The sequence below is a fragment of the Trematomus bernacchii genome, unplaced genomic scaffold (assembly GCF_902827165.1).
Source record: "Trematomus bernacchii unplaced genomic scaffold, fTreBer1.1, whole genome shotgun sequence".
Classification (NCBI taxonomy): Eukaryota; Metazoa; Chordata; class Actinopteri; order Perciformes; family Nototheniidae; genus Trematomus; species Trematomus bernacchii.
The window spans coordinates 25,853,843-25,878,163 of record NW_022987720.1 but is presented as its reverse complement, the minus strand read 5'-3'; the positions used below and the strand labels follow the sequence as shown (position 1 = coordinate 25,878,163).

Below are 24,321 nucleotides of genomic sequence, written 5' to 3'. Positions count from 1 at the left end.
GGCTTCCACAGATGAAATATGTGTATATTTTTATTGTCAAAGCATTTAATTTATTCATTGCTATTGGGATGTTAAGAGCATTCCATGGAATACAACATAAAGTGTTTCTGAAGTGAATTACCTACCCTACCTTTAAGTGAGGTTTAAAATAAAATGATATAAATTTATTGGGTAGAGCCAAGTAACCCAGTAATCTGGTAATTCGGACAGAGCCTCTGTTTTTAGATGGGGCTCGTGGCCATGTTGGAGGCCTGACGTTTAAAATAAATGATCAAATAATTTATGAATTTTTGTTCTTACTTTCTCTTTAAACCTTCTGAAAGTGAGGAAGTATGACCAGCTTCGTCCCATAGGATTATACAGGCCAGTCCATTGCCGCTTGTTTAAGGAGTTAACTATTTCCAATATTAAACTCACTTAAATTGTATTATATTTTTCTTCACCTATAGACAAACAACACAACATTCCCAGATGGAACATGCCCAGAGCCCACGTCCTTGTTTTAAGGTCTGTATCATAGCAACACCTGTTCAAATGGCAAACCAGACTATGCAGCCCAGTGACTTTCAGGCTTGTCTTTCACAAAGGATTGCTGCTATCTGTTGAAACGTTTAAGAGTTACAGAGGAATTTCCTGAATTCTTATCTCGCTCTCTATCTACCTCTCCCTCCCTTGAAACAACCACACAAAAAAACAAACACACCCAAATGGGTCAGCCCTCTAACTTGAAGGCTTCCTTCCTGTGCCTGCTGAATATACAACGGGGTTCTCTGTTCCTGTTGCAGCTTTCGACAGGACCTAAACATTTAAAAAGGGTATGTATTTTGTGTATTATTTAGCAATATCTGTATTTTGAGTTGTTGCAATAACTGTTCATCTGATCGACTTGACACATGGGGAATGTACAGCTGATGATCCGAGAAAGTGCTATGTTAAGTTAAAAGTTGTTTTGATGCGTAGTTCTCTAACAAACTTTAAGCAGAAATACTGGAGGCCAAGCAATAGATAGATAGATAGATAGATGGATAGATGGATGGATGGATGGATGGATGGATGGATGGATGGATGGATGGATAGATAGATAGATATTTACTTTATCTATCCAAATTGGGAAATGATTTAGTTCCAGCAGCAGTGCCAAGCATTACACAAGTTAAAGACGTTTAAAAAAAAAAGTTTAAACACGTTTAAAAGATACAATAAGATACAAATGAAATACAAATAAAAACTGACATTAGCATTAAGTATATACAATTCACAATAGAAAAGACATTGGATTGAATATACATTATCATTGTGCAGAAAGCTGTAGTGCAAATTGTTCTGGATTATTGAAGAGGAGACACTTTACAAACTATGGGGAAGTCAATTCTGTGCCAGCTAGAGGTGAGTTGTTATACAGGGTTATTGCAGTTAGCAGTCTGTTAGAGAAAGCGCTCCGCTGTCTGTCCAGCTGCTGGTGGAGAGGGTGGGTGGGGTTATCCGTGATTGATAACAGTTTGTTCAGAGTCCTCCTCTCCACAACAGCTAAAAAAGTGTCCAGTTTGACGGCGTTGACTGAGCCAGCTTTCTAAATGAGTTTATTAGCCTATATAATAATGTTTTTATCAGAGACAGTGGCGAGCCGTCAGGGCCCTCTAGGTCCTCTCTGAGGGCCTAAGATATTCAAATATATTATACTTTATACAAAAAATGTTGTTTGTTATATTTTTCATTAGTTTTACCAAAATAACTTGATTTAATTGTATTTAAAATAACATTTCCAAAGAAATACATCCTTCAAATCTGCCTGTTCAGTTTCTGTTGGAATATGAAGGGTTAAATGAAAGAAGCTTCTTTGGCCGTCTCTGCTAGTTACTGAGAAGATAGGTGATTGGTGGTCCTGCTGTAAATTCACAGAGGGCCAGGCCAGCTATAGTAACTCAACGAGAGAGTAATGTCAAATGACAGTACAATTGACCAATCATATCTTCCCTTTAAATGGGTGGACTTTATTTTCCTTTACAAGTTCTGCCCGCTGTGAAGTTTATGCATGTGTGTTATAACAACGGGTCAAGCTAGGCGGAAGTAGCTAATTAGCATAAGTTCGTTCATGATGGCTCACTTCAGTGATAGTGATGACATCGTTGCAAAATTATTAACCGAGTCATTTTCAAGATTGAGTTACAATGATAAATTGGAGTGGCAAAGGATCAGCTGCATGACCCTGCCATCAAGTACTTCATCCAAAAGGACAGGAGGATGGACTTTGTGTTTAAGTGATTTGATCATCAAAGGTAGGCCTAAGTCATTTTCAATGTGGGCCGCCGTGCCGACTTAATTCATTTTTAATTGTTACTTGGCTGTGGGTGCCCTGTCATGATAGGTGTTTATATAAATGGTGTTGTTTTGTGTGGTAGAGGGTCGCTGTCATTGATGCGTTTTGCACCCCGGGCCGTTGTTTTGATATTCCGCTGAAGTATACGCTGTGACGTAATGAAGGGGGTTGTCAGAGGGCCTAGGTATAAAAGTCACGGCTCGCCACTGATCAGAGCATGGTATTTATCCAAATAAAAGTTGTTGTTTGAATATATTTTTTAATGACAGATTCACCTAGCAGTCATTGGGAAACAACATCATGGGGAGCCAATGCTCTGCACTCAGGAAGGGTAAAATAAAGGAAGATGAGGCTACCACCAAAGGGGAAAGTAGAGAAAAGTCTCCTCTCATGCAAAGAAAGCCATCGTTGAAGGAGGAGGAGGGAGCCATGAAGGAGACAACAGAGGAGGAAACTTTAAGGAGTCAAGTAGAAGAATCTTCCTCAAAAGAAACGGCATGTATTGAGTACAGCAGTTCTCTTGCACATGGATATACTGATGTTGATGTTCACACCTCAAGGTGAGATTCCCATGGTCACTAAACATTATTAATATGTGTACATTGAATCGTTTATAATAATTCTCATAGCTCTCAGCATTAACTGTTGTTTTTATCACGTAACAGTCCTAGCCTTTCTGAAACACATGATACTGCTTCAGCTATGAGAGAGAACAAAGGTGAGTTCAAGTCAAAAGTTGATTTCAATTCATTAGAAAATTGTTAGAAATTAAAATCAATATTGAATGACGTAATTTAGTTTAAACAAACAGTAAGTTAAAAACTGTAAATGCCTATCACAAACATATTTCCATTTATTCTGTTGCATGCCTGTAACAGTTACTTGTGTTTAAACTATAAATGAATGTGCCATCATGTGTTTGTCATCTTTTAAAAGAGGCTGAGTGGGTTGACAACAACAGGTCTAAGCTCATTCAGAACGTCCCCCTAGTGATGGCAATACAGATGAAGCGTCTTATTTTGGACAGTTTAAAGTGCGAGGGTCGTGATCGGTTCATGCACGTTCCGTGATGGCCGGCCGGCCCCCAGTCAGACTTGATACCGCCCCCATGATAAATACATTTAATTATTGTGAAGCCAGCTGCAATGGATCATTGATCCACCAGGGGGTGCAGTGGGGTTCCACACTGGAGTCATGTGAAATCAACTTCTAAATAATAGATGTTGTTTAGTCGGAAAAAACGAACGAGCCGGCTCTCCCGATTTTTAATCCTAATTTAATCATCATCATTGATGTTTATGTTCGCCGAATTGACATGAAATCACTGACAAATATGAATATTCTGTATTCAACTTCATTGAAACGATCAGGATGGGTGTTATTTTTCCCCACAATGACCAAGTCGCTGCAAATGATCCCATGTATTACATGTACATGGCCACATTCTCAACAAAGTTACGTAACGAAACATTCTGTATTCCTTGCTTACTTTTTATTTAATGCTTTATAACAGCTGGAATAGTTCGTTTAGAACAGGCACCTCACTCGCAATCTGCTCCTCCGCAACGCCTACCACCTACCTCCGGCTGAAATTATGAATGTACAGTAAGGCATAGTAATCATAGATAACACGGCAGGGTCCGTTACAGTTTGTTTTCATCTGATTTCAAATATTTCAAATGTCTGAAGTTAATAAATACATTCTCAGTGTTCAAGTCAATAATAGTCATATAAGAAAAGTACTGATCTAATAACAGAGATTTTATAAGGACTTTTCAATGTTCGACATCGCTCATGTGAAATACAGTAAACTGGATGTTGTGGTGCCGAGAGGCGGGGTATCAAAAGTACAAGCTAAACTTTTATTTAGCATCTGAACACACTTGTAAACAACGTGATGCCCGGGAAGCGAAGACCCGGCGGAAACAGCTGGTCTGGTTCACTAAAATGTCCGTGTACAGTATATCTGGTACTAATGTATAGCGGATCTTTGTTAAGATCCATATGTCACGGATAGATATTATATATAGAGATGGGATGGCAGAAGGTGCTATATATATATATATAATTCCAAAGCTGGTAAAGACCTTTCAAATTTAGCAATAATAGTCATATAAGAAAAGTACTGATTTGTTCTTGAATATTATAATAAAATAAACACCGGCTGTTGTTATGCCTGCTGTAACGTTTACTTTCTCCGTTCTCCGCTTAAGTAATTATTACTTCCTGGTTAGCTTTCCGCTCGAAATTTAAATCTGAAAATGGCAAAATAACGGAGAAAAAAACGTTCACAGAGAAGACGACAACAATTGTCACTTGCACTTGTCATTTAGCATCTGAACACACTTGTAAACAACGTGATGCCCGGGAAGCGAAGACCCGGCGGAAACAGCTGGTCTGGTTCACTAAAATGTCCGTGTACAGTATATCTGGTACTAATGTATAGCGGATCTTTGTTAAGATCCATATGTCAGTAGAGATGGGATGGCAGAAGGTGCTATATATATATATATATATATATATATAATTCCAAAGCTGGTAAAGACCTTTCAAATTTAGCAATAATAGTCATATAAGAAAAGTACTGATTTGTTCTTGAATCAACTTTTTTATGGAAAATGTTTTATGTAATTTTATTTCATTTTAAATAAAATGAAAGACATTCACAGTTAATGTAATTAGATATACATTATTAATGCCATACATTTTTAAATGTAATTAGATATACATTATTAATGCCATACATTTTTGCATAAATATTTATTCAGTATGATAGCTGTCTAACAGAAGTTAAATCCATTTCTCACTTATTCTGACAATGTACTTAACCCCAAATAAAAGAACCCAATAAAAATAGTTGTTAAATAATAGTGAAGTCACGTTGTAATAACAATAACTCATCTCTCTCGGTTTTTTTTGTTTTCTTTGTGTGCTTTGCCAAAAGCCACTGTGTCAAGTGTCCTAGTTGGGTTACCGTAACGAACAGCAGCCGGCTCTCGATTTTTAATCCTAATTTAATCGTTTATGTTCGCCGAATTGACATGAAATCACTGACAAATATGAATATACTGTATTCAACTTCATTAAAATGTTATTAACGTGCCTAAACTCAGTAATTCACTAAAAATTACTGATCCCTGGGTGTTATTTTTCCCCATAATGACCAAGTCGCTGCAAATTATCCCGCTTATTACATGGCCACATTCTCAACAAAGTAACGACATGACTCCCAATATTAATTAAAATGCTTTTATGGATTTAGAAAATATTTTTATTGATTTAAAACATAGTTCTATGTATTGATTTAAATTGACATGCATCCGCTAAGAAAAATAGTCCGTTGTTACCGTTTTTTAAACAGTCAGAATGAAACGGCAGCTCTCAGCTGTGTGTTCACACTCCTAACTCTGATCTTTCTTTTCCAACAGTTAAGTTAACTGTAGGTTACTCTGAGTGACAAGCTTACAGTTAGTGAAGTAACACTTTTTTTTTGTGAGTCACGACCTCGCTGTTTCATTCTAACATAACGCTCCAAATATGACTGTTTCCACTCGGACTTCAATACAGCAACACCATTGTTTGGTTTCCATGGTAGCGTGTCTCTTTAGTAGCGTGCACTCCTTTCCTGTAAATTACAGGTCCAGCCAGGCAAAACAGTAATATGAAATATGAACGTTAGTTTTTAACTGAAATGATCAAATAAAGTCAAAATGTCACAGTGTTTACAAACATTGACCATACCGTTCACCAGCCCCCACCCCACTCTTTGTTTAAAACGAATTGGCCATCGGAATGTGTGTGTCCCAACCCCCCCCTGTGATATCTCTTCACAGGGGGGAGAGAGTTAGACGCTCGTGAATTGTCAAGGGGGGGGGGGGCCTCTCTGCACGGAGGAGCCGCGGAGAAGTGAATCACAGTGATCTGCTATTTTAAAGTAAATTCAACACATATCGACCCTAAATATAGCATATATTAAGAACGAGAAAGTGTTAACATCGTTTTTTGTAAACATATGACCAATGTGCGAGGGTGATGACATCAGAGCATCGTCCTATGGGCTTAGCCCCGGACAGGTACAACAGGTATTCACTCAGAGGGGGGTAGTTATCCATTTACATGTCAAAAAGCAACATACAGTAGGCGGGTGGGGGATGGTGAACGTTTACATTTCTCTACAGCAGTGGTTCCCAAACTTTTTGTGCCCAAGGCACACCAAAGGACAAGTAAAAATCTCAAGGCACACCTATTGTGCGAAATAGCCCTTATAACACGTGTTATCACTCATATCATGTAAAATATCTGTAAATGTGCATAATTATTTACTAATGCCAAATAAAATGTATAGATAGAACAATCAGTGGTTCAAGTTAGTATATTCCTCAGTGTAACATATCCACTAGTTGCAAAGCTTAAACATTTTTATATATTTTTTTATTTTAAGGGAAAGGATGTTTTCACTACTCAGTTTGTCAACTATGTTACGGACAAACTTGATGTCATTACAATCATTTGATTAAGTCCTGCACTTCAAGTAAAATCAAATTTGAAAGGCTCTTGAGTCTATTCTACCATATATCCAAAGATTTTTTAAAGTTTAAAAAATAATTGTATTAAAGTTTTGTTTTTTCATGTGATATGTTCAGCACTGTCATTAAGTTTAGGGATATTTTGTATTATAAAACTACCATACAGGTCATTTTGATAGTTTTAAGAGATGTCATGTAAAACTCCAACCTGTGTAGATATACATTATACTATAAAGGATATCAGAAGCACTATTTTAGATATTTTAAATTTGAAAAAATGAGGTGCAACATAGTTGACAATGAAAGTCAAACATTTGACGCAAATAACATAGTTGACTGGACACATTATTAACCATCAGCACTATGTTAATTTCAAGGCAGAAGTGCAAAATTCCATTGATAATGATGTGTAATGACGTCTACATGTCGTACAAATTGTCAACTAGGTTACCTGTCAACTAAGTTACTACAGTTATTACAGTACTGGGTAACTCAGTTGACAGGTAACCTAGTTGACAATTTCCCTATTTTGACCCATCATTTCAATGGTAGGCCTTGCCTGGATGACCACATGTCATTTTCTTGAACAGGTTAACATCACATTTGCACATATAATTGAATTAAAATCATTAAACAATTGTAAACCATAACAATGTACGTAACATTGTTGATTGTCAATGAGTATATTAATTGACCATGTGCTATTATACATAAAATATTGTAAAAATGTAGAGGTCAATCACCACAGTGTGTTCAAAATGTCTGCCAAAGAGGAACATGGCATCATGTGATGCTGGTGACATGGTATTGGGACAAACAATTTTTGAGTTAAAGGGGGAAGTTCTGTTAGTAACATAGTTGACAGAACTTTTGCGGACATTCATATATTAAGATATTTAAATTATTTAAAGGGGGAAATCAATTAAAAATATGTTATTATTCTTTAGTATTTAGACTTTTGAAATAAATGAATCATTTTTTAAATTTACTTTAATGGTTTTTATTCATTATTTTGAATCCAAGACACCCTCAACTGAAAAACGGACATAGCAAAAACTGACAATTTAAGAACATCATGACACATTTCAAGCTAAATAAAGCATAGGATGCACATAATGTTTGTGTGATATTATAACATGCTTTCCAATAATAGGCAAAATATGATATTTTTGAAGAAAATAGTTAGAATAATTATAATTATCATCAATGGACATCAATGGACATGGAATGTACCCTAAATTGTAGAATCACTCAGCAGTTACATACACCAAACCTTCCAGTTATATTCCTATCAATATTATGAAGGCTTTTACAGAAGGGTTTGGTCATATATAATTCATAGCCTGAATTATATAACATTTTATACCTAAAAACATGGTGAAAATTGATATTTTAGGGCTGTTGACAGTATTTTCTGATTTATGGAGTGATACAAAGAGATATCCAAAATCCCTTCTGTAAAAGCCTTAGATACTAATATGACTACAAAATGAAACAATAATTTTGATCCTGGCTTTATCCAAAGTTCAGATTTCGGTTCCTGAAATGTGTTAAAATATGCGCATATTTCATGAGATAATGGTTCATTTGGATATTTAAACATGCTATTTCAGAAAACTTGTAATACAAAAAACAATTGCCTTATTGTAAGTAATTAACTGGAGAAATATTTAGCTGATATCTTTAAGTTAAAAATACCCTATTCACCTGGGGTGTCTCGCCTTAATTAGATGTTTGATAAGTGCAGATCACATAGTAAAACACGTACACAGATACATTATTTTGTATTTTTATTAAATTCGACAATGTCAATTTCACTTTCCACTATGTCCACCGTTGTTTTTCACAACCAATGGCAGAACTTTATTGAGGCCTGTAATTAGTCAACTACAGGTCTCTTGAGTCAGTCTTTTTCTTCCAAAAAGCTTGTGACAAGATGTTATTGCTCTTGGGGCATTAAAAACAAGATTTTAACTTTAGTTTTTTATATAATATCTGCATTTTCTATTGTGAAAAACTAAGTCTTAGTTATTTAATATATAGCGCCATCTCCTGGTTAAACCCTGAAATTGGAGAATAGTGGGAGGGCCTAACATTCCTGAATACTGGTCTTTGGCAGGCAACTGGCTGGCAACTGGCTGGCAGTCGGCAGGAAGCTGTATGCTGGGGTCCAAAATAAGAGGCTCCATCTGTAGCTGATGAGTTGCTTCAGCGGAAAATCATACGAAAGGAGATGTATGCCAACATTGAAGCTGCCAAAACCATCCAGAATCAGATGAGGGAAGTCTACAAAACCCTCACAACTTCAAAAGTCAAATCTGCCTTCTATAGAATCCTTCAAGAAAAACAGCCAGGGATTTGTGAAAGTATGTGATGACTTTTTGATAACTTGTATACAAAATGAGGATAATGTCTATAATGGTAAGCGTAGGGTTATGGGTTAGGGTTAGGTTAAACCGACTTGTCAAATATATAATTCAAACAAAATAATTTGACAGGTATTTCCAGCCTTTTTATTCAAATAGCATTTTGAAAAAACATTGTAGCAATTTACAAGATTAACAAATGTATTACACAGTGCAGGATTGCTGTAGCCCTCAAGATACTGCTTTGATTATGCTTTGACATCACAACACTTGTTCATTGCAGCAGAAGATTTCGTCAAAGAAGTCATCAAAATTCACAAAGCACACCTGAGGGAACAGTTCAAATACGAGTTTGAAGGCCCTGATACTGATCGTGGGGAGGCACAATCATTGGACAACATTTACACAGAGCTTCACATTGTGCAAGAAGATCGGCAACAAGAGGGAGTACAACGTGTCAATATAGAACATGAGATTTGGGAGATTGAAGACAAGGCGAGGAGTCAAAAAGCTGAGGAGTGCACTAAACTTCATTGCAACAACATCTTTAAAAGTACACTAAAAGATAGTGTGTCATCTCAGCAAGAGGACTTGAAAGCTATCAGGACCGTGGTGACAAAGGGAATTGCAGGCATTGGAAAAACTGTGTCTGTTAAGAAGTTCATTCTTGACTGGGCAGACGGGAATGCCAATCAGGACTTGGACTTCATCTTTGTGCTACCATTCAGGAAGTTAAATCTGGTAAAAAATCAGCATAGCCTTGAAACACTTGTGAGAGAGTTCCATCCAGAACTTAAAAAGATATCAGTTGCAAGAGTATTTGCTGATCACAACGTTTTGTTCATTTTTGATGGTCTCGATGAAAGCCAGCTTCAACTTAATTTTAGGAAAACAGAACTATTGACAGATGTCACCAAAGAATCATCAGTGGACACTCTTGTGACCAACCTCATCCGGGAAGATCTTCTTCCCTCTGCTCATGTCTGGATAACCTCAAGACCAGGAGCAGTTCAGCGCATCCCTAGACGTCATGTATACCGGTGGACCGAGGTCAGAGGATTTAATGATCCACAAAAAATAGAGTACTTCCAAAGGAGAGTTGAGGACAAGTCAATTGCTGCAAGAATTATCGACAGCATTATGATGTCCAGGAGCTTGTACATTATGTGTCACATACCTATCTTCTGTTGGATTGCGGCAAAAGTTCTTGCAGTTTTGCTGCTAAGAATGGACAATACTCAAGATAAAGACATAAAGATACCCACAACGCTTACCGAAATGTACACACACTTCCTTTGCATTCAAATGCAGGTAGCTACCGAAAAGTATGACGAAGAAAACGGGTTAGATCAAGAGGAGATCTTCGAGTCAAATGATGAATTCATTTTTAAATTAGGTAGGATGGCATTTGAATATTTGATTGAAAGCACTATCGTATTTACTGACAAGGATCTAGAAAAATATGGCATTGACATACGTAAAGCTGGAGTTGACTGTGGGTTGTGCACAGTGGTATTCAAACAAGAGGAAGGTTTGTACAGAAAGAAACTCTACTGCTTTGTTCATCTGACAGTCCAGGAGTACTTTGCCGCTCTCTTTGTGTACCGCAGTTTTGCAAGTAAAAAGATAGATTCCCCAAGTCTCATGAATTTCCTGCTCAAAGGGTCCGAAAAAGAGCTCAAGTGTATCTTGGATGCAGATCCAGTTGATTTACCTTTGGATGAGCTGATTGAAATTGCAATAGCTAATTCTCTTCGGAGGAAGACAGGAGAACTGGACATGTTCCTGAGGTTCCTTATTGGCATGTCCCTACGATCAACACAAGAACTGCTTCAAGGCTTGATTCAGCAGAAAGAGGAACACTCTAGAGTTGTTGAGGAAATAAGAACAAGTCTTGTAGGAATAGATATTATGAGTTGCCCCCCTGAAAGATGCCTGAACCTTGTTCATTGCCTGATCGAGCTGAAAGACAGTTCCATACACGATACTGTGCAGAAGTATTTGAAACCAGATCATGATGCAGAAACACAGCTTTCCCCTTTTCAGTGCTCCGCTTTGGCCAACTCAATTATAATGTCAAAAGAGCCCCTAGAAGAATTCAACCTGAAGAAATACAGACCTTCAGCAAACGGTATTTTTAGGCTGGTCCCAGCTGTGAGGAACTGCAAAAAAGCAAGGTGGGTTGGTTACTGGTGGAATAAATACATTGCCTGCAATCACAAAAAAAACAACAATCTAAATTACAGTATGTAAGCTGAAAGGCTTACATATTTGTAATTTACCTGCAAAGTGGAAACATAATAATATATCTTAAACTGAAACTTTAATTGATCTTGTATTATTCTCTATTTTATTTATTTCAGAATTTCAGGGGTGAATCTTGATGTTTACCTTTGTGAAACGATCTCATCAGCTCTTCGGAAGCCAAACTCTGTGCTTACTGAACTACACCTGATCAATATATCCTTAAGTGACAAAGGTGCACGGATCTTGGGTAATGGACTTGAAAACTCTCAGTGTAACCTTGAAGCTCTAAGGTTAGTAAAACTATTATTTTGTGCGATGCTGTTTTTCTTTCTTTTTTCTTTTCTGTTGTTTGTAGTACTTGTGGATGAATTGGGTTGGAAGTGAATTACATTAAACCATAGGTAATTTTACCATAGCTGATTTTATATAATTCCAGTGGAAATTGGCCTCTTAGAATTATTAAGAGGATTATTAAGCGACAAGGACAATAACAAACATAATTCACCCACTTTCAGTCAGTGTTGCCGAGTAGTTGTTGTTGCTGTTGCTGCTATACTGTACATGCACTCGGGACAGTTTGCCTGTTTTTGTCTGGTGTGTTTAAAGTTTCTCAACTAAAGACTCTTTACAAGAAGAAATGGCATCAGCTATCAAATCAGTCATCAAAAAGGAGACTCTAAGGGAACTTGAGCTGAGTGGCAAAATAATGGTCGATACATTATACCCTTTGCTTTCTGATGGACTGTTCAGCCCTAAACTAGAGAAGCTCAGGTCAGTCTCATACATGTTATTCCCCAAAATGTTGAAGTATGAAAACAAGGTTTTTAACTTGATTGATTATATGTCATCTGGCAGAATTATGTATTTGTTCTATGAAGATATATCTATTTTAGGAATACATGATCTGCTCAAACAGCTAATCCAGAAAAAAGTTGTCTTTGATTCGAAACTCTACTTTTATGTCAAATTGTTTTAGATCACAAGTCAAATTGGCAAAGTGGAATTATCTATTTATTTATTTGTTAAATTAATGTAATGTTTTTCACCTGTGTACCAAAAGACTGAACAGAAATCAGGGGATTGCAAAAATCTTTAAGGAGTTTGTGGCTGCGCTTGCATCCAAGCCATGCTCCTTACAAGAACTGGAACTGAGTTACACCAGTTTAAAAGACTCAGAAATGGAGATCCTCTCTACTGGGCTGATGAGCACAAACTGTAACCTGGAGGTGTTGAAGTAAGGAAGTATGTTAATAAGCCCAATAATGTCTGAGAAAGTCAACTTCAACTCATTTTACATCGAAAAAACTAAATTGTGAATATACTAGGTAACATATTATTATGTTAAGCAATTAAACAATATTTATACATTTGTCTTTCAGTCTCAGTCACAACAGACTCACTGAGAAAGGTTGTAAGATGTTGGCCTCAGCACTCAGCTCCAAATCTTCCCGTCTGACAAAACTAGACCTGAGCTACAATGACCTGCGCGACTCAGGAGTGATGGCGCTCTGTACTGCACTGACAAAACCACAATGTGGTTTGAAAACACTAAGGTAGTGTAATGTCTCAATTATATTAGAAATGTATTCATCAATACGTAATGATTAGTTCTTGAGTATTTCTAGCCAAACAGCTAGGTGTCTAATGCTAATAAGCTGTGGCCATGCTCGCCTCATGATTGGCTGGGGCAGATGTACTGCTAAATTAATTGTAAAAGACTTACAGGGCTTCACTACAGCGTAGTCCAGTTTGATTAGGTATGTTCAGTAGCAAATAACTGTCTAACTTGCTTGCTAGTTAAGTTAGCCAAACTTTAAAGCTTTTTCTGCATGTAAACGGTCTGCAGAGTCAAAAGCCCTCAAAGTACACCCTGTAGCAATTAAAACTCTAACACAGAGACTTCCGGTGAGCAAGGCGAGTGAGATGGCTGCTTAATTTTTAGCTCTCGATAGCGATTGGAAATCAACCCCCTTAACTCGCCAAGTAATATACAAATCGATGTAATTTTATTGGAATGAGAGGGGGAAAGAGAACTAGAAGTCAAAAGAAAGGTGACAAACTAGAAAGACAGAATTCACCGGAGATGGAAGACGCTCAAAGCTCCGTTAGCTCCGTTAGCTCACAACAGGACTCGGCAGACACCATGCGCTCAGTGCTCCAGGAAATACGCGATTTCAGGGCTGAGCATAAAGTGGACTTAAACAAACTTTAAAGAAGAAATCAAGGGAGACATGAAATCTGAACTCGAAGATATGAAGCAGGAAATTGACCAAAAACTCCGCGCTAACCCAGGCCCACGAAACTAGGCTGAAAGAAGCGGAGGAACGAATCGATGAGGCGGAGACAGTAAACATGGCTATGTCAGATGCGTTGATTAAATCAATGAAAGAACAGAGAGCCATGCAGGGGAAACTGGTGTATTTGGAAGGTCGATCCAGGAGAAATAATATGCGCATTTATGGAGTACCCGAAGAGAAGGAAGGTAACTCCATGTCTGACTTTGTGGATCAACTTTTGAAAACTGAACTCGCTTTACCGGACACCAACCTACAGATACAACGCGCTCATAGAGCTGTGGCTCGCAAACCGGAAAGGAATGCACCGCCAAGGTCCATAGTGGTGAACTTTCTGGAGTTTACCACCAAAGAAAGGGTACTGAAAAAGGCCTGGGAAAAAAAGATACTGATGGAAGGGCGACGTCTATCGTTCGATCACGACTATGCAACGGAGGTCGTCCTGAAGCGCAAGGTGTACGTGGGAATAAAGAGGGTCCTTAAAGAGAAAAATATACGTTTCCAGACACCTCTCGACAGGATGCACATTGATGTACCCGGAGATGGAGCGTCTCCACCAGACCAAGACATGGCAGCGCGTCGGAGAGAGTAGTGCAGGTGGGGACGAGACCGCGAGCAGAGTAAGGAAGAGGCTACAAGAGTATGAGCGGATCCCTCCCGAGACTAACTGATTCATATTATATATATATATTCACTGTATATATTTGTCACGACTTCATTTGGATTATATAAATGCTATCGGATGCCGTTGGACTACTAGGATGCGTGAGATTGCGTGTTTCACCTCTAGTGAGGGGCCCTCCAGGAGGAGGCTCTCCCCTCTTCCTGCCAACGGGGACTTAGGGTGGCGAGGAATCACCCTACCTTGGAAGTCTACGTTTTTCTTTTTACGTTCTACGTTCACTACATGTAGGCCAGATGTCCAGGTCTGTGTAGTTTCAGTTGTCTGGAGTTTTGTGAATGCAAAGGATTGGGTAATTTAAATGCCGTACAATAACATACAATTGGTGTCACTTAATGTAAATGGGATGAATAATCCAGTTAAAAGGAGCAAGGTCCTGGCTAAATTGAAAAAAGAAAAGGCCCAAGTACTATCTTTACAAGAAACTCATCTGCCTCAACAGGAGCATGAAAAATTAAAACGCTTTGGTTTTAAAAATACATTCTATAGTTCTTACAAACCTAGCCAGAAGAGGGGAGTGGCTATCCTTATTTCAAATGCAGTTCAATTTGAACTCCATAAAGAAGTTAGGGACAAAGAGGGACGGTATGTATTAGTGAAAGGAAAACTTGAAAATGCAGTGGTGAAATTGGTGAAATTTATTTTTAAAAATCTGTTTGACGTCATTGCATTAGAGATTGAGGGTATTTTGATATGTGGAGGGGATTTTAATGTGGTCCTGAATCATATCATAGACACTACAAGCCACAAAAATAGCAAGAAGCACCTGACCAAGTTTGTTAATGCGTCAGTGCAGGAAATGGGACTAATTGATATTTGGAGGGAACTTCACCCCCTAGAATGGGATTATACACACTATTCAGTACCCCATTCTGTGTACTCCAGAATTGACTACTTTTTAATAAATACGGGTGAAAGTCACAGGATCACAGAGAGTAAAATCGGGGTGGCAGATGTTTCGGATCATAATATGATTAGCTTGTCAATAAATCTGAACAGTAGACAAAAGAATGCAGTGTGGAGGCTCAATGTGGGTGTTTTGAATAATAAGGCGACCGTGGAACAGTTAAGGGAAGAGATACAAATATATATAGAGGAGAATGATAATGGGGATGTGGACCCTGGGATACTGTGGGATGCTTTGAAGGCTGTTCTCTGTGGAAAGCTGATTGCCCTAACAGCATCACAAAAAAAGGCCCTGCTAGCCACATACAAATACAAAATAGAAAAATTGAGGGAAATGGAGACAAAACATAAGAGTACATGGGATCAATTGGCATTACATCAAATTAAGGAAACAAGGGGGGAGATAAATGAGATCCTCAGAGGAGAAATTGAAAAAAAGGCAAGGTTTTTAAAGCAGTCTTATGAATCGGGCTCAAAAGCAGCTAGACTCCTGGCTCGACGCCTGCGCAAACAGCAAGCCTCTAATACAGGGGTAGCCAACACGGTGCCCGCGGGCACTTGGTCGCCCGCAGGGGCAACGTGAGTCGCCCGCGGGGCATGTTCTAAAAATAGCTCGCCAAGCAAATCCAAAATGTATAAAATACACAAAATAAAAAAGGAAATGTAATTAAAAGAATCTACCCTATGCATAAACGAAACCTAAATCATAGCGAACTCTATCTACTTACTACAACTCTATATCTATCTAACACCCCTCCTCCCCCCACCCCCAAAATTAATATCTACCAATCACGTTCTTGCTTGATTTGCGGGACCAGCGTTGCAGTCTGGAAGAAAAGCAATGTGGCACCTCCCCGCTGATTTTCCTTCTGGCAGAATCTACACATCAGCCCCATTGAACAGCCTATCATGCAGCCTATACAACACATGGGGGGCAGAGTTTTACTCTGTGTGTTGCAACTTGCATATCTTTATTGCACTTGACGCACACACACGCATGGCGTAATTTCCACCTGGGACAGGGGGAAATGTCCCCCCCACTTTTCGAAATCCCGTTTGTGTCCCCCCACTTTAAAAATATGTTTATTTTTATTTTTTAACGCAAGCCGTCGATCGCCACGGAGGAGCTCACAGCCTCTGTGAGCGAGCGAGACAGAGCGAGCGAGAGAGCTAGGGAGGGAGAGGGGGAGAGAGAGGGGGAGAGAGAGAGCGAGAGAGCTGGGGGGGGAGGGAGGGAGAGAGAGAGAGCTAGGGAGAGCATACCTTTATCTATTTAATATAGATAAAGTAAGAAATCATTCCAATGTGTACTATAGGACAGTAAAAAAAAAAATCAAAAAACAGTTTGAAAGGGGAGTGATTAGTAAAATAAGCATACATAAAAAGAAAAAATGCTAACTAGATTACATAAAATAAGAATAAACCAGTTTAAATGATTTGTTATTGGTTGTGATCATATTCTATGATGTTTGGATTATTGAAAAGTATACAGCTCTCTTTCATCTGAGTGATGAGAGCTGTTTCCATCAATTCATCTGGTGCTCAAAGTGCTCCAGATTGATGCATTTCACTTCAACATTAAAAAATAATCTTCCTGGGGGTGCATGCCCCCCGACCCCCCTAGAGGAGGTGAGGACCCCCCTGGAGGAGGTGAGGCCCGTCCACCCCCAAATAAAGCAGGTTAAAATAATTAGATTGCATACATGTTCTTTTAGTAAACACTGCAAACGGGTCCCACAGACCCAAACAGCAAACAAAGGTTAAAGGTCAGCATATCATAATGTTAAAATGTGCTAAATATATACACCGCAAAAAAAGAAAAGAAAAGTAAAAGTAGCCCCCGACTTGTTTTTTTTTTTTAAAGTAGCCCTCACCCTAAAAAAGGTTGGTGACCCCTGCTCTAATACAATTCATAGAACAAGGGACCCCCAAACTAATCAACTATTGTATGAGCCAGATGAGATAGAAAGAATATTTGAAGAGTACAGTGGCGAGCCGTGAGCTTTATACCTAGGCCCTCTGACCCCCACCAATTCCCTCGAAAAAAAGAAAAAAAAATAGTTATTACGTCACAGCATATACTTCAGCGGAATATCAAAACAACGGCCCAGGGTGCAAAACGCATCAATGACAGCGACCCTCTACCACACAAAACAACACCTGTGAACCCAATTTGTGTTCTTTGACATTGAAAATGATATTGCATTGTGTTTGTTACTTTCGTTGCAGTTGTATGTCTTAAGTGTAATTTGGCATGCTTTTATTTTGAAGGCGAGTTCACGCTGTTGACAGGAAGTTGTTGTTGCTATGGAAACAAGAAAAGTTTCACAGCGGGCGGAACTTGTCATAAAGTCCGCGATAATAAAACCCACCCATTTAGAGGGAAGATATGATTGGTCAATTGTACTGTCATTTGACATTACTCTCTCGTTCAGTTACTATAGCAGGCCCTCTGTGAATCGCAGAGAGGGCCAGACGAGCTTCTTTCATGTAACCATTCACATTCAAACAGAGACTGAACAGGCAGATTCGAAGGATTTATTTCTTTGGAAATGTTATTTTAAATACAATTAAATCAAGTTTTTTTTCGGTAAAACTAATGAAAAATATAACAAAAATAATATAAAAAAAATATATATTTAAAAAATATATATATTTTTTAAATGTTTTTAAATATAATTTTTTTGAATATCTTAGGCCCTCACAGAGGGCCTAAAGGGCCCTGACGGCTCGCCACTGGAAGAGTACTATAAGACACTCTACTCTAATCCACCATTAGCTGATGAAAGCACAATAAGAAACTTTCTTAACTCGCTTGATCTGCCATCTATAGGTGAGATACAGAATGACACCATTACGTCGCAATTTACAGTTGAAGAGCTGGAAGCTGCAATCAGTAGGCTAAAGACCAGTAAATCACCGGGCAGCGATGGGTTCCCACCAGAGTTCTATAAAACTTTCACGAAGGAGCTAACACCTCTGCTTCTGTCTTGTTTTAATTGGACTCTTAAAGAAGGCAGGGCTCCCCCATCTTGGAGGGAAGCAATTATTTCCATTTTGCCCAAGGAAGGCAAAGACAAAGACCACTGTAAAAATTATAGGCCAATTTCTCTTTTAAATGTGGACTACAAGCTGTTTACCTCAATCATCTGTAAAAGATTTGAGACTTTTATGCCAGATCTTATTCATGAAGATCAAACTGGATTGGGGGGCGCCAAACACAAGACAATATCAGAAGGACTCTCCATATTGTAGACAATGCACATAAAAAGGGCACAAGTATGGTTCTGGTTAGTCTGGACGCAGAAAAAGCGTTTGACAGTGTCAGGCAAAATATGGTATTACAGACAGGGATTATTTTAGATACATGCAGTTAAGACACTATTTTGTAAAAGAGATAAGGCTGAATGCAGATGAATCTTTAGATACTGTAACTGGGGTGATTGTGGATGCGTATCAGCAGAAGGGGTCTCGGATCATTTCTGCTTTCTACCAGGCTTTGGGGGGAAACAGGGGGGAATCGACTATCTACATAAAAGCAAAATGGGAAGCAGAGTTACAAATAAAAATGGAGGAAGAATGGTTTCAAATGTTCGAGACGCAATTTACATCCACAAACTCATTAGTATGGAGGGAATTCTGCTGGAAGAACCTGACTCGCTTTTTCATAACACCCAAAATAAAGAGCAGGCAACTTGGTGTACAGCAACAGTGTTGGAGGTTGTGTGGGAACATGGCAGTGACGTGCGGTGAGGTTCATGGCTGGTGAGGCACTGACTCTTTCAGAGTCAGATTTACAAATATTATATTTTGACCTTAATCGAAATATTCGGTTATTTTCAAAAGCTTTTTTAGCTGACTGCACGTCGCTGGAACATGGAGGCTGACCACTCACACATTTTCTGGAACTGTACAAAGATAAGGTCATATTGGGAGAAGGTTAATGCAGTTGTCAAATTTATTATGGGTTATGGAATCCCAAATACCTGCCCGGTGATGTATCTTGGGAACATTAAGGATGTTGTGATGGGAGGCGATCTATATTTGATTAAGGTTTTACTTGCAGCGAGTAAGAAAGCTATAACCAGAAATTGGCTTAATGTGAACGCTCCGAGTCAGGAGCAGTGGCTGGAAATTGTTCAAGATTTTTTTGTCATGGAAAAGTTGACATATGTTTTGTGAATCCAAGAGAATGCATTCAATAGGAAATGGGAAAAGTGGAATATTTACATGGTTGACACCAATGAGTAAGTGAATGACTAATTCAATCCTGTACGGTATGTGTGAATATTGAAGGTCTTCAGACAACTAGTATTTGTTGTGCTTTATTTTACAATTGATTTGTGTGTATTATGTTTTGTTGTTCTGTTATTATTGTTGTGAAAACTCAATAAAAGTATGAGTGTAAAAAAAACAGAAAAGACCTGTTTGTGCTGCCCCAGAACGCCTCGTTGGAGATTTTTCATTTCCCATTTTTTTCTTCCTGGGTATGGTGACCTAACCATACCCAAATGGACCAATTGTTCCAAATGGACCAATCCGCGGAGCCATTACGTTAAGTCCGCGGGGGGGCAGGAGCTCAAAAAAGCCGTTTAGGACAGAGAGTGAATACACATACTATACAGAGATGCTGTATGAGAAACCAATGTGAGTTTGGAAAATTGCACAATGTAAATCTATTCTAGTAGACCTCAACAATGGAATTATGATCAGTAGAAATGGCCATGACATGGGCCCTTTAAACATCCATCCAAGTTTTTACTTGTGTAGCCTACTGGTGTGTCTACTAGCTCTGCAAATCATGGGTGAATAAAGAAACTCCGTAAACAGCGATTTGTACATGAATGTCATTAGTTTTCCCGGTGTCCACTGTGAAACAGTTTTAGTTGTTGCGGTCTGCGTCACGGCAGAGGTGTACATTAGTGTGAGACGTGCTGTCAGAGGTAACTAGAGTGAGAACCCTATCCTCTGTGTTCAGACCTCATCAGCACCTGCTGAAAGAGTGTTTTCAACACTCAGAAGTACAATCACTAAGGAGAGATCTTGACTTCTCCCAGGGAACGTCAATATACATTTTTCTAAAAACGTTTTAGATGATGAATTGATTATGTTTTGTTTGTGGCCTGAATAATAGGTGATGAATTCAAAATCTTTGTTCTTCAAATGTTGTTTTTAATTCATTGTTGTTATTTTTCATTACATCTCTTTTCACATGTTTTCATGTCATTTTTTTTTCTTTTGCATAAAATGTTGGATAAATTATCGATTAGAGTGTCAATTAATACCAGTATCAATAAGCAGTATCTGTATCGCTAAAGTCCTAAGGATAGCTATCCCCAAATATGAGTTGAGTAAAAATACATGTATAGTGTGTAAATGAGGGTTAATGTTGAATACAAATGTACTTCTAAAAATGTTTTGGCCATGTTAAGGATACAACAGTTTTGCCTATTCTTCTTCTGCATCTTACAAGTGTCAACTTGTGTGATGCATGATGCTACTGTATGTCAAAAGGTTTAAAGGGAACACCTTATAAATTCATATAAAATGGGGTTTGTGTCTTGTTAACAAGGGAAAATTGCTGCTGATATGTCATTGTTGTTTGATTTCTGTAGGCTGTCATTTTGTAAAGTGACAGTAGATGGATGTGTCGCCATGGCCTCAGCTTTGAGGTCTGAACACTGCGGCCTCAGGGAGTTGGACCTGAAGTTTAATCACCTGGCAGATAAAGGAGTCACGTTGCTGACTGACATACAGAGGGATGCTTGCTGCAGTCTAGAGAAACTCAAGTAAGCTCAAACTGGCAGTTCAGTCACTTCTATCATTATTCCAGGATTCATTTGCAGGCTTGAAGTTTATTTGAAATCCATGTATTTCCCATCAGTGTGGACCAAAATGAGGAATGCTGGTTCGACCTGAAGCTACTGAGACAGTGTAAGTGTCATTTATTTTTTATGAAAATGCTAAAGATATGACATTGCAATGTGTCCGGCAGTGGCTCAGTCAGTAGAGGCTTGGACTGGGAGCTGTAGGGTCGCAAGTTCAAGTTTAAGTCCCAGAACAGACTTAAAGTATGGAGTGTGGACTGCTACTTGGAGAGGTCCCAGTTCACCTCCTGCCCTGCCGTGGTGCCCTTGAGCAAGGCACCGAACAACCCCCCCACTCCCATTGCTCCCCGGGCGCTGTACAGACTCCTGGTACTAGGATGGGTTAAATGCAGAGAACACATTTCACTGTGTGTGCTGTGTGCTCTGCATGTGTGACCGTTAAAGAGGGTTTCATCCCTCCCTATTCTCTATAAGGTTAACACACACACACACACACACACACACACACACACACACACACACACACACACACACACACACACACACACACACACACACACACACACACACACACACACACACACACACACACACACACACACACACACAGGTCCGTCTGTTTCTGGGGAAATAACAATTGGGTACTTTAGGTCCATTTTCCTATTCTTACTTACATACGTTTACTTCAGTAGTATTCTCGACTTTTACTTGAAATTGAGTATTTTAACAGTGTGGTTAGTGTGATTTCAACCACAATGATTGCACAGTATGTGTCACCTGCCAGTACACCAGGACATTTTTTTTTCCGTTGCTTTGGTTTAATACTTTCTATTTCAAATGAACTAGCAGATCTTCCCACCCTGTGTACTCTACAGGCTTGTCTACATTCCTTTTCACTCGAGTTTCATGGGAAGTACCACACCTCTGAAGGAACTCTTGCACTCACATTCAGAAATTAAACAGCATGAAAAAAAACAAAAAGCCTTGTTTTAAGTCTGATGATAGGAGAATGTGGACATTTGACAGAGGGACTTGAGAGAGATGTCGTGCATCTTTAATTAGAATATACTAAAACAAGCAGAAATCAATAGCCACACACACACACACACACATACACATACACACACACACACACACACACACACACACACACACACACACACACACACACACACACACACACACACACACACACACACACACACACACACACACACACACACACACACACACACACACACACACACACACACATACACAGCAAAACTAATTACTTTATTATTGTGTCTTGCAGATGCGTCTGATCTGACACTGGACCCTAACACAGCATGCGTGAATGCAATTTTGACAGAAAACAACAAAAGGGCAGATTATGTTGAGGAGAAGCAGCCATACCCTGATCATCCAGACAGATTTAAAATTTGTCAAGTACTTTGTGAAGAAGGTCTGACCGGTCGACATTACTGGGAGGTTGAGTGTCCTATGGCTGACGTTGGAGTGGCGTACAAAAGTATAGACAGGATGGGAGACTGCGCACGTGAATCAATTTTCGGTGAAAATGAAAAGTCTTGGTGCTTGACTTTTGATGGATTCTTTAAACATAATTGCTCTGAGGGATTTATTGTCCACGATGAATTCAATTCATCCCAGAGTACCGTTGGGGTTTATCTAGACTGGCCGGCGGGTATTTTGTCCTTTTTTGAGGTCCTTCCTGATACACTGACCCACCTGTACACTGTCAGTACAACTTTCAACAAACCACTCCATCCTGGTTTCTTCATCCTCCCGTACGGATCAATTTACTTCCATAAACTAAATTAACCAAATATCTTGGCGAAAGAAACCTGTGCACAGCTACAGTAAGAGACCTACTCCCTGCTGGCTAAATGCAACACTGAAACATTCAACACATGTGATGAACTGATTTAACATTTAAACTGAAATACCTAACATTTGAATCATTTTTCAATGTTAAAGTATGATTAAGTAATAGGGGTTTGGTGGGTTTGAGACAATGTCCCATTGTTGTGTATACAGTTTATTGAAATGTTTAAATGAATCACAGTTTCTTTTGAGAAGTCGTAGCACACCATTCCTACTCAATCCAACAATACATTATGTGTATTTTGAGCTTAACTTGCACACAGTGGTGTCAAGTAACGAAGTACATTTACTGAAGTAATGTTCATAAGTAATTGAGGTAATTGTACTTCACCAGTGTTTTCATTTTATGCTATTTTATACTTCTCCTCTACTACATTTTGGAAGCCCATATTTGTCATTTTCACTCAACTATATTTATTTAACAGATAGTTACTTGATAAAATCTGATTTTGACAGACAATACTTGGGAACAACTTTTAAAATAGGAATCTTGGTATAGATGAAACCATCTAACATTATATTTAAGTAACTAAAACCATAAGTGGGTTAACAGAAAATGAATTTGCAGACATTTTTGGTCTCTTAAATGTGAAGATTTGCTGCTTTTGATTTTAAATATGTTTTAAATACTTACATTTTGTTTTGAGTTTGTTCTGCAATTTTACAATACTTTTACTCCTAATACTTTAGGTCCATTTTCCTATTCTTACTTACATACGTTTACTTCAGTAGTATTCTCGACTTTTACTTGAAATGGAGTATTTTAACAGTGTGGTTAGTGTGGTTTCAACCACAATGATTATTTAGTAGCACAGTATGTGTCACCTGCCAGTACACCAGGAAAGTTTTTTTTCCGTTGCTTTGGTTTAATACTTTCTATTTCAAATGAACAAGCAGATCTTCCCACCCTGTGTACTCTACAGGCTTGTCTACATTCCTTTTCACTCGAGTTTCACGGGAAGTACCACACCTCTGAAGGAACTCTTGCACTCACATTCAGAAATTAAACAGCATGAAAAAACCCAAAAAGCCTTGTTTTATGTCTGATGATAGGAGAATTTGGACATTTGAGAGAGGGACTTGAGAGAGATGTAGTGCATCTTTAATTAGAATATACTAAAACAAGCAGAAATTACATTACATGTCACTTGTTAGACGCTTTTATCCAAAGCGACTTACATACTCAATACTGTGGGCAATCCCCACATGAGCAATTTGGGGTGAAGTGTCTTGCCCAGGGACACAACGACATGCTGACTGCAGCGGGGTTT

At 38.6% G+C, this 24,321-nt stretch overlaps 1 protein-coding gene across 4 annotated transcripts; it reads left to right on the top strand.

Moving 5' to 3' along the window:
* Window positions 1-491: 491 nt before the first annotated feature.
* On the top strand, window positions 492-23,683 carry LOC117493038 (protein NLRC3-like). 4 transcript variants are annotated; one of them, XM_034143416.1, is made up of 14 exons: window positions 492-507; window positions 717-815; window positions 2,587-2,877; window positions 2,983-3,035; window positions 3,254-3,316; window positions 9,036-9,209; window positions 9,493-11,386; window positions 11,573-11,746; window positions 12,063-12,227; window positions 12,517-12,690; window positions 12,836-13,009; window positions 20,954-21,127; window positions 21,223-21,272; window positions 22,461-23,683. In XM_034143416.1, the coding sequence occupies exons 3-14, from the start codon at window positions 2,618-2,620 to the stop codon at window positions 22,985-22,987; spliced, it is 3,882 nt and encodes a 1,293-aa protein (XP_033999307.1). In that variant the 5' UTR covers window positions 492-507; window positions 717-815; window positions 2,587-2,617; the 3' UTR covers window positions 22,988-23,683. The 4 variants fall into 4 exon arrangements, with proteins under 4 accessions (XP_033999307.1, XP_033999310.1, XP_033999308.1 ...); XM_034143417.1 differs by lacking the exons at window positions 492-507; window positions 3,254-3,316; window positions 9,036-9,209 and having other exon boundaries at window positions 590-815; XM_034143419.1 differs by lacking the exons at window positions 492-507; window positions 12,063-12,227; window positions 12,517-12,690; window positions 12,836-13,009 and having other exon boundaries at window positions 587-815.
* Window positions 23,684-24,321: the final 638 nt, after the last annotated feature.

Excerpts from the sequence above, each read along its gene's own strand:
- LOC117493038 (XM_034143416.1), top strand. The coding sequence starts at position 2,618 with ATGGGGAGCCAATGCTCTGCACTCAGGAAGGGTAAAATAAAGGAAGAT. Across the intron at positions 2,878-2,982 it reads GTTGATGTTCACACCTCAAG|TCCTAGCCTTTCTGAAACAC; the intron begins GTGAGATTCCCA and ends ATCACGTAACAG. Across the intron at positions 3,317-9,035 it reads CGTCCCCCTAGTGATGGCAA|TAGCTGATGAGTTGCTTCAG; the intron begins TACAGATGAAGC and ends AGGCTCCATCTG.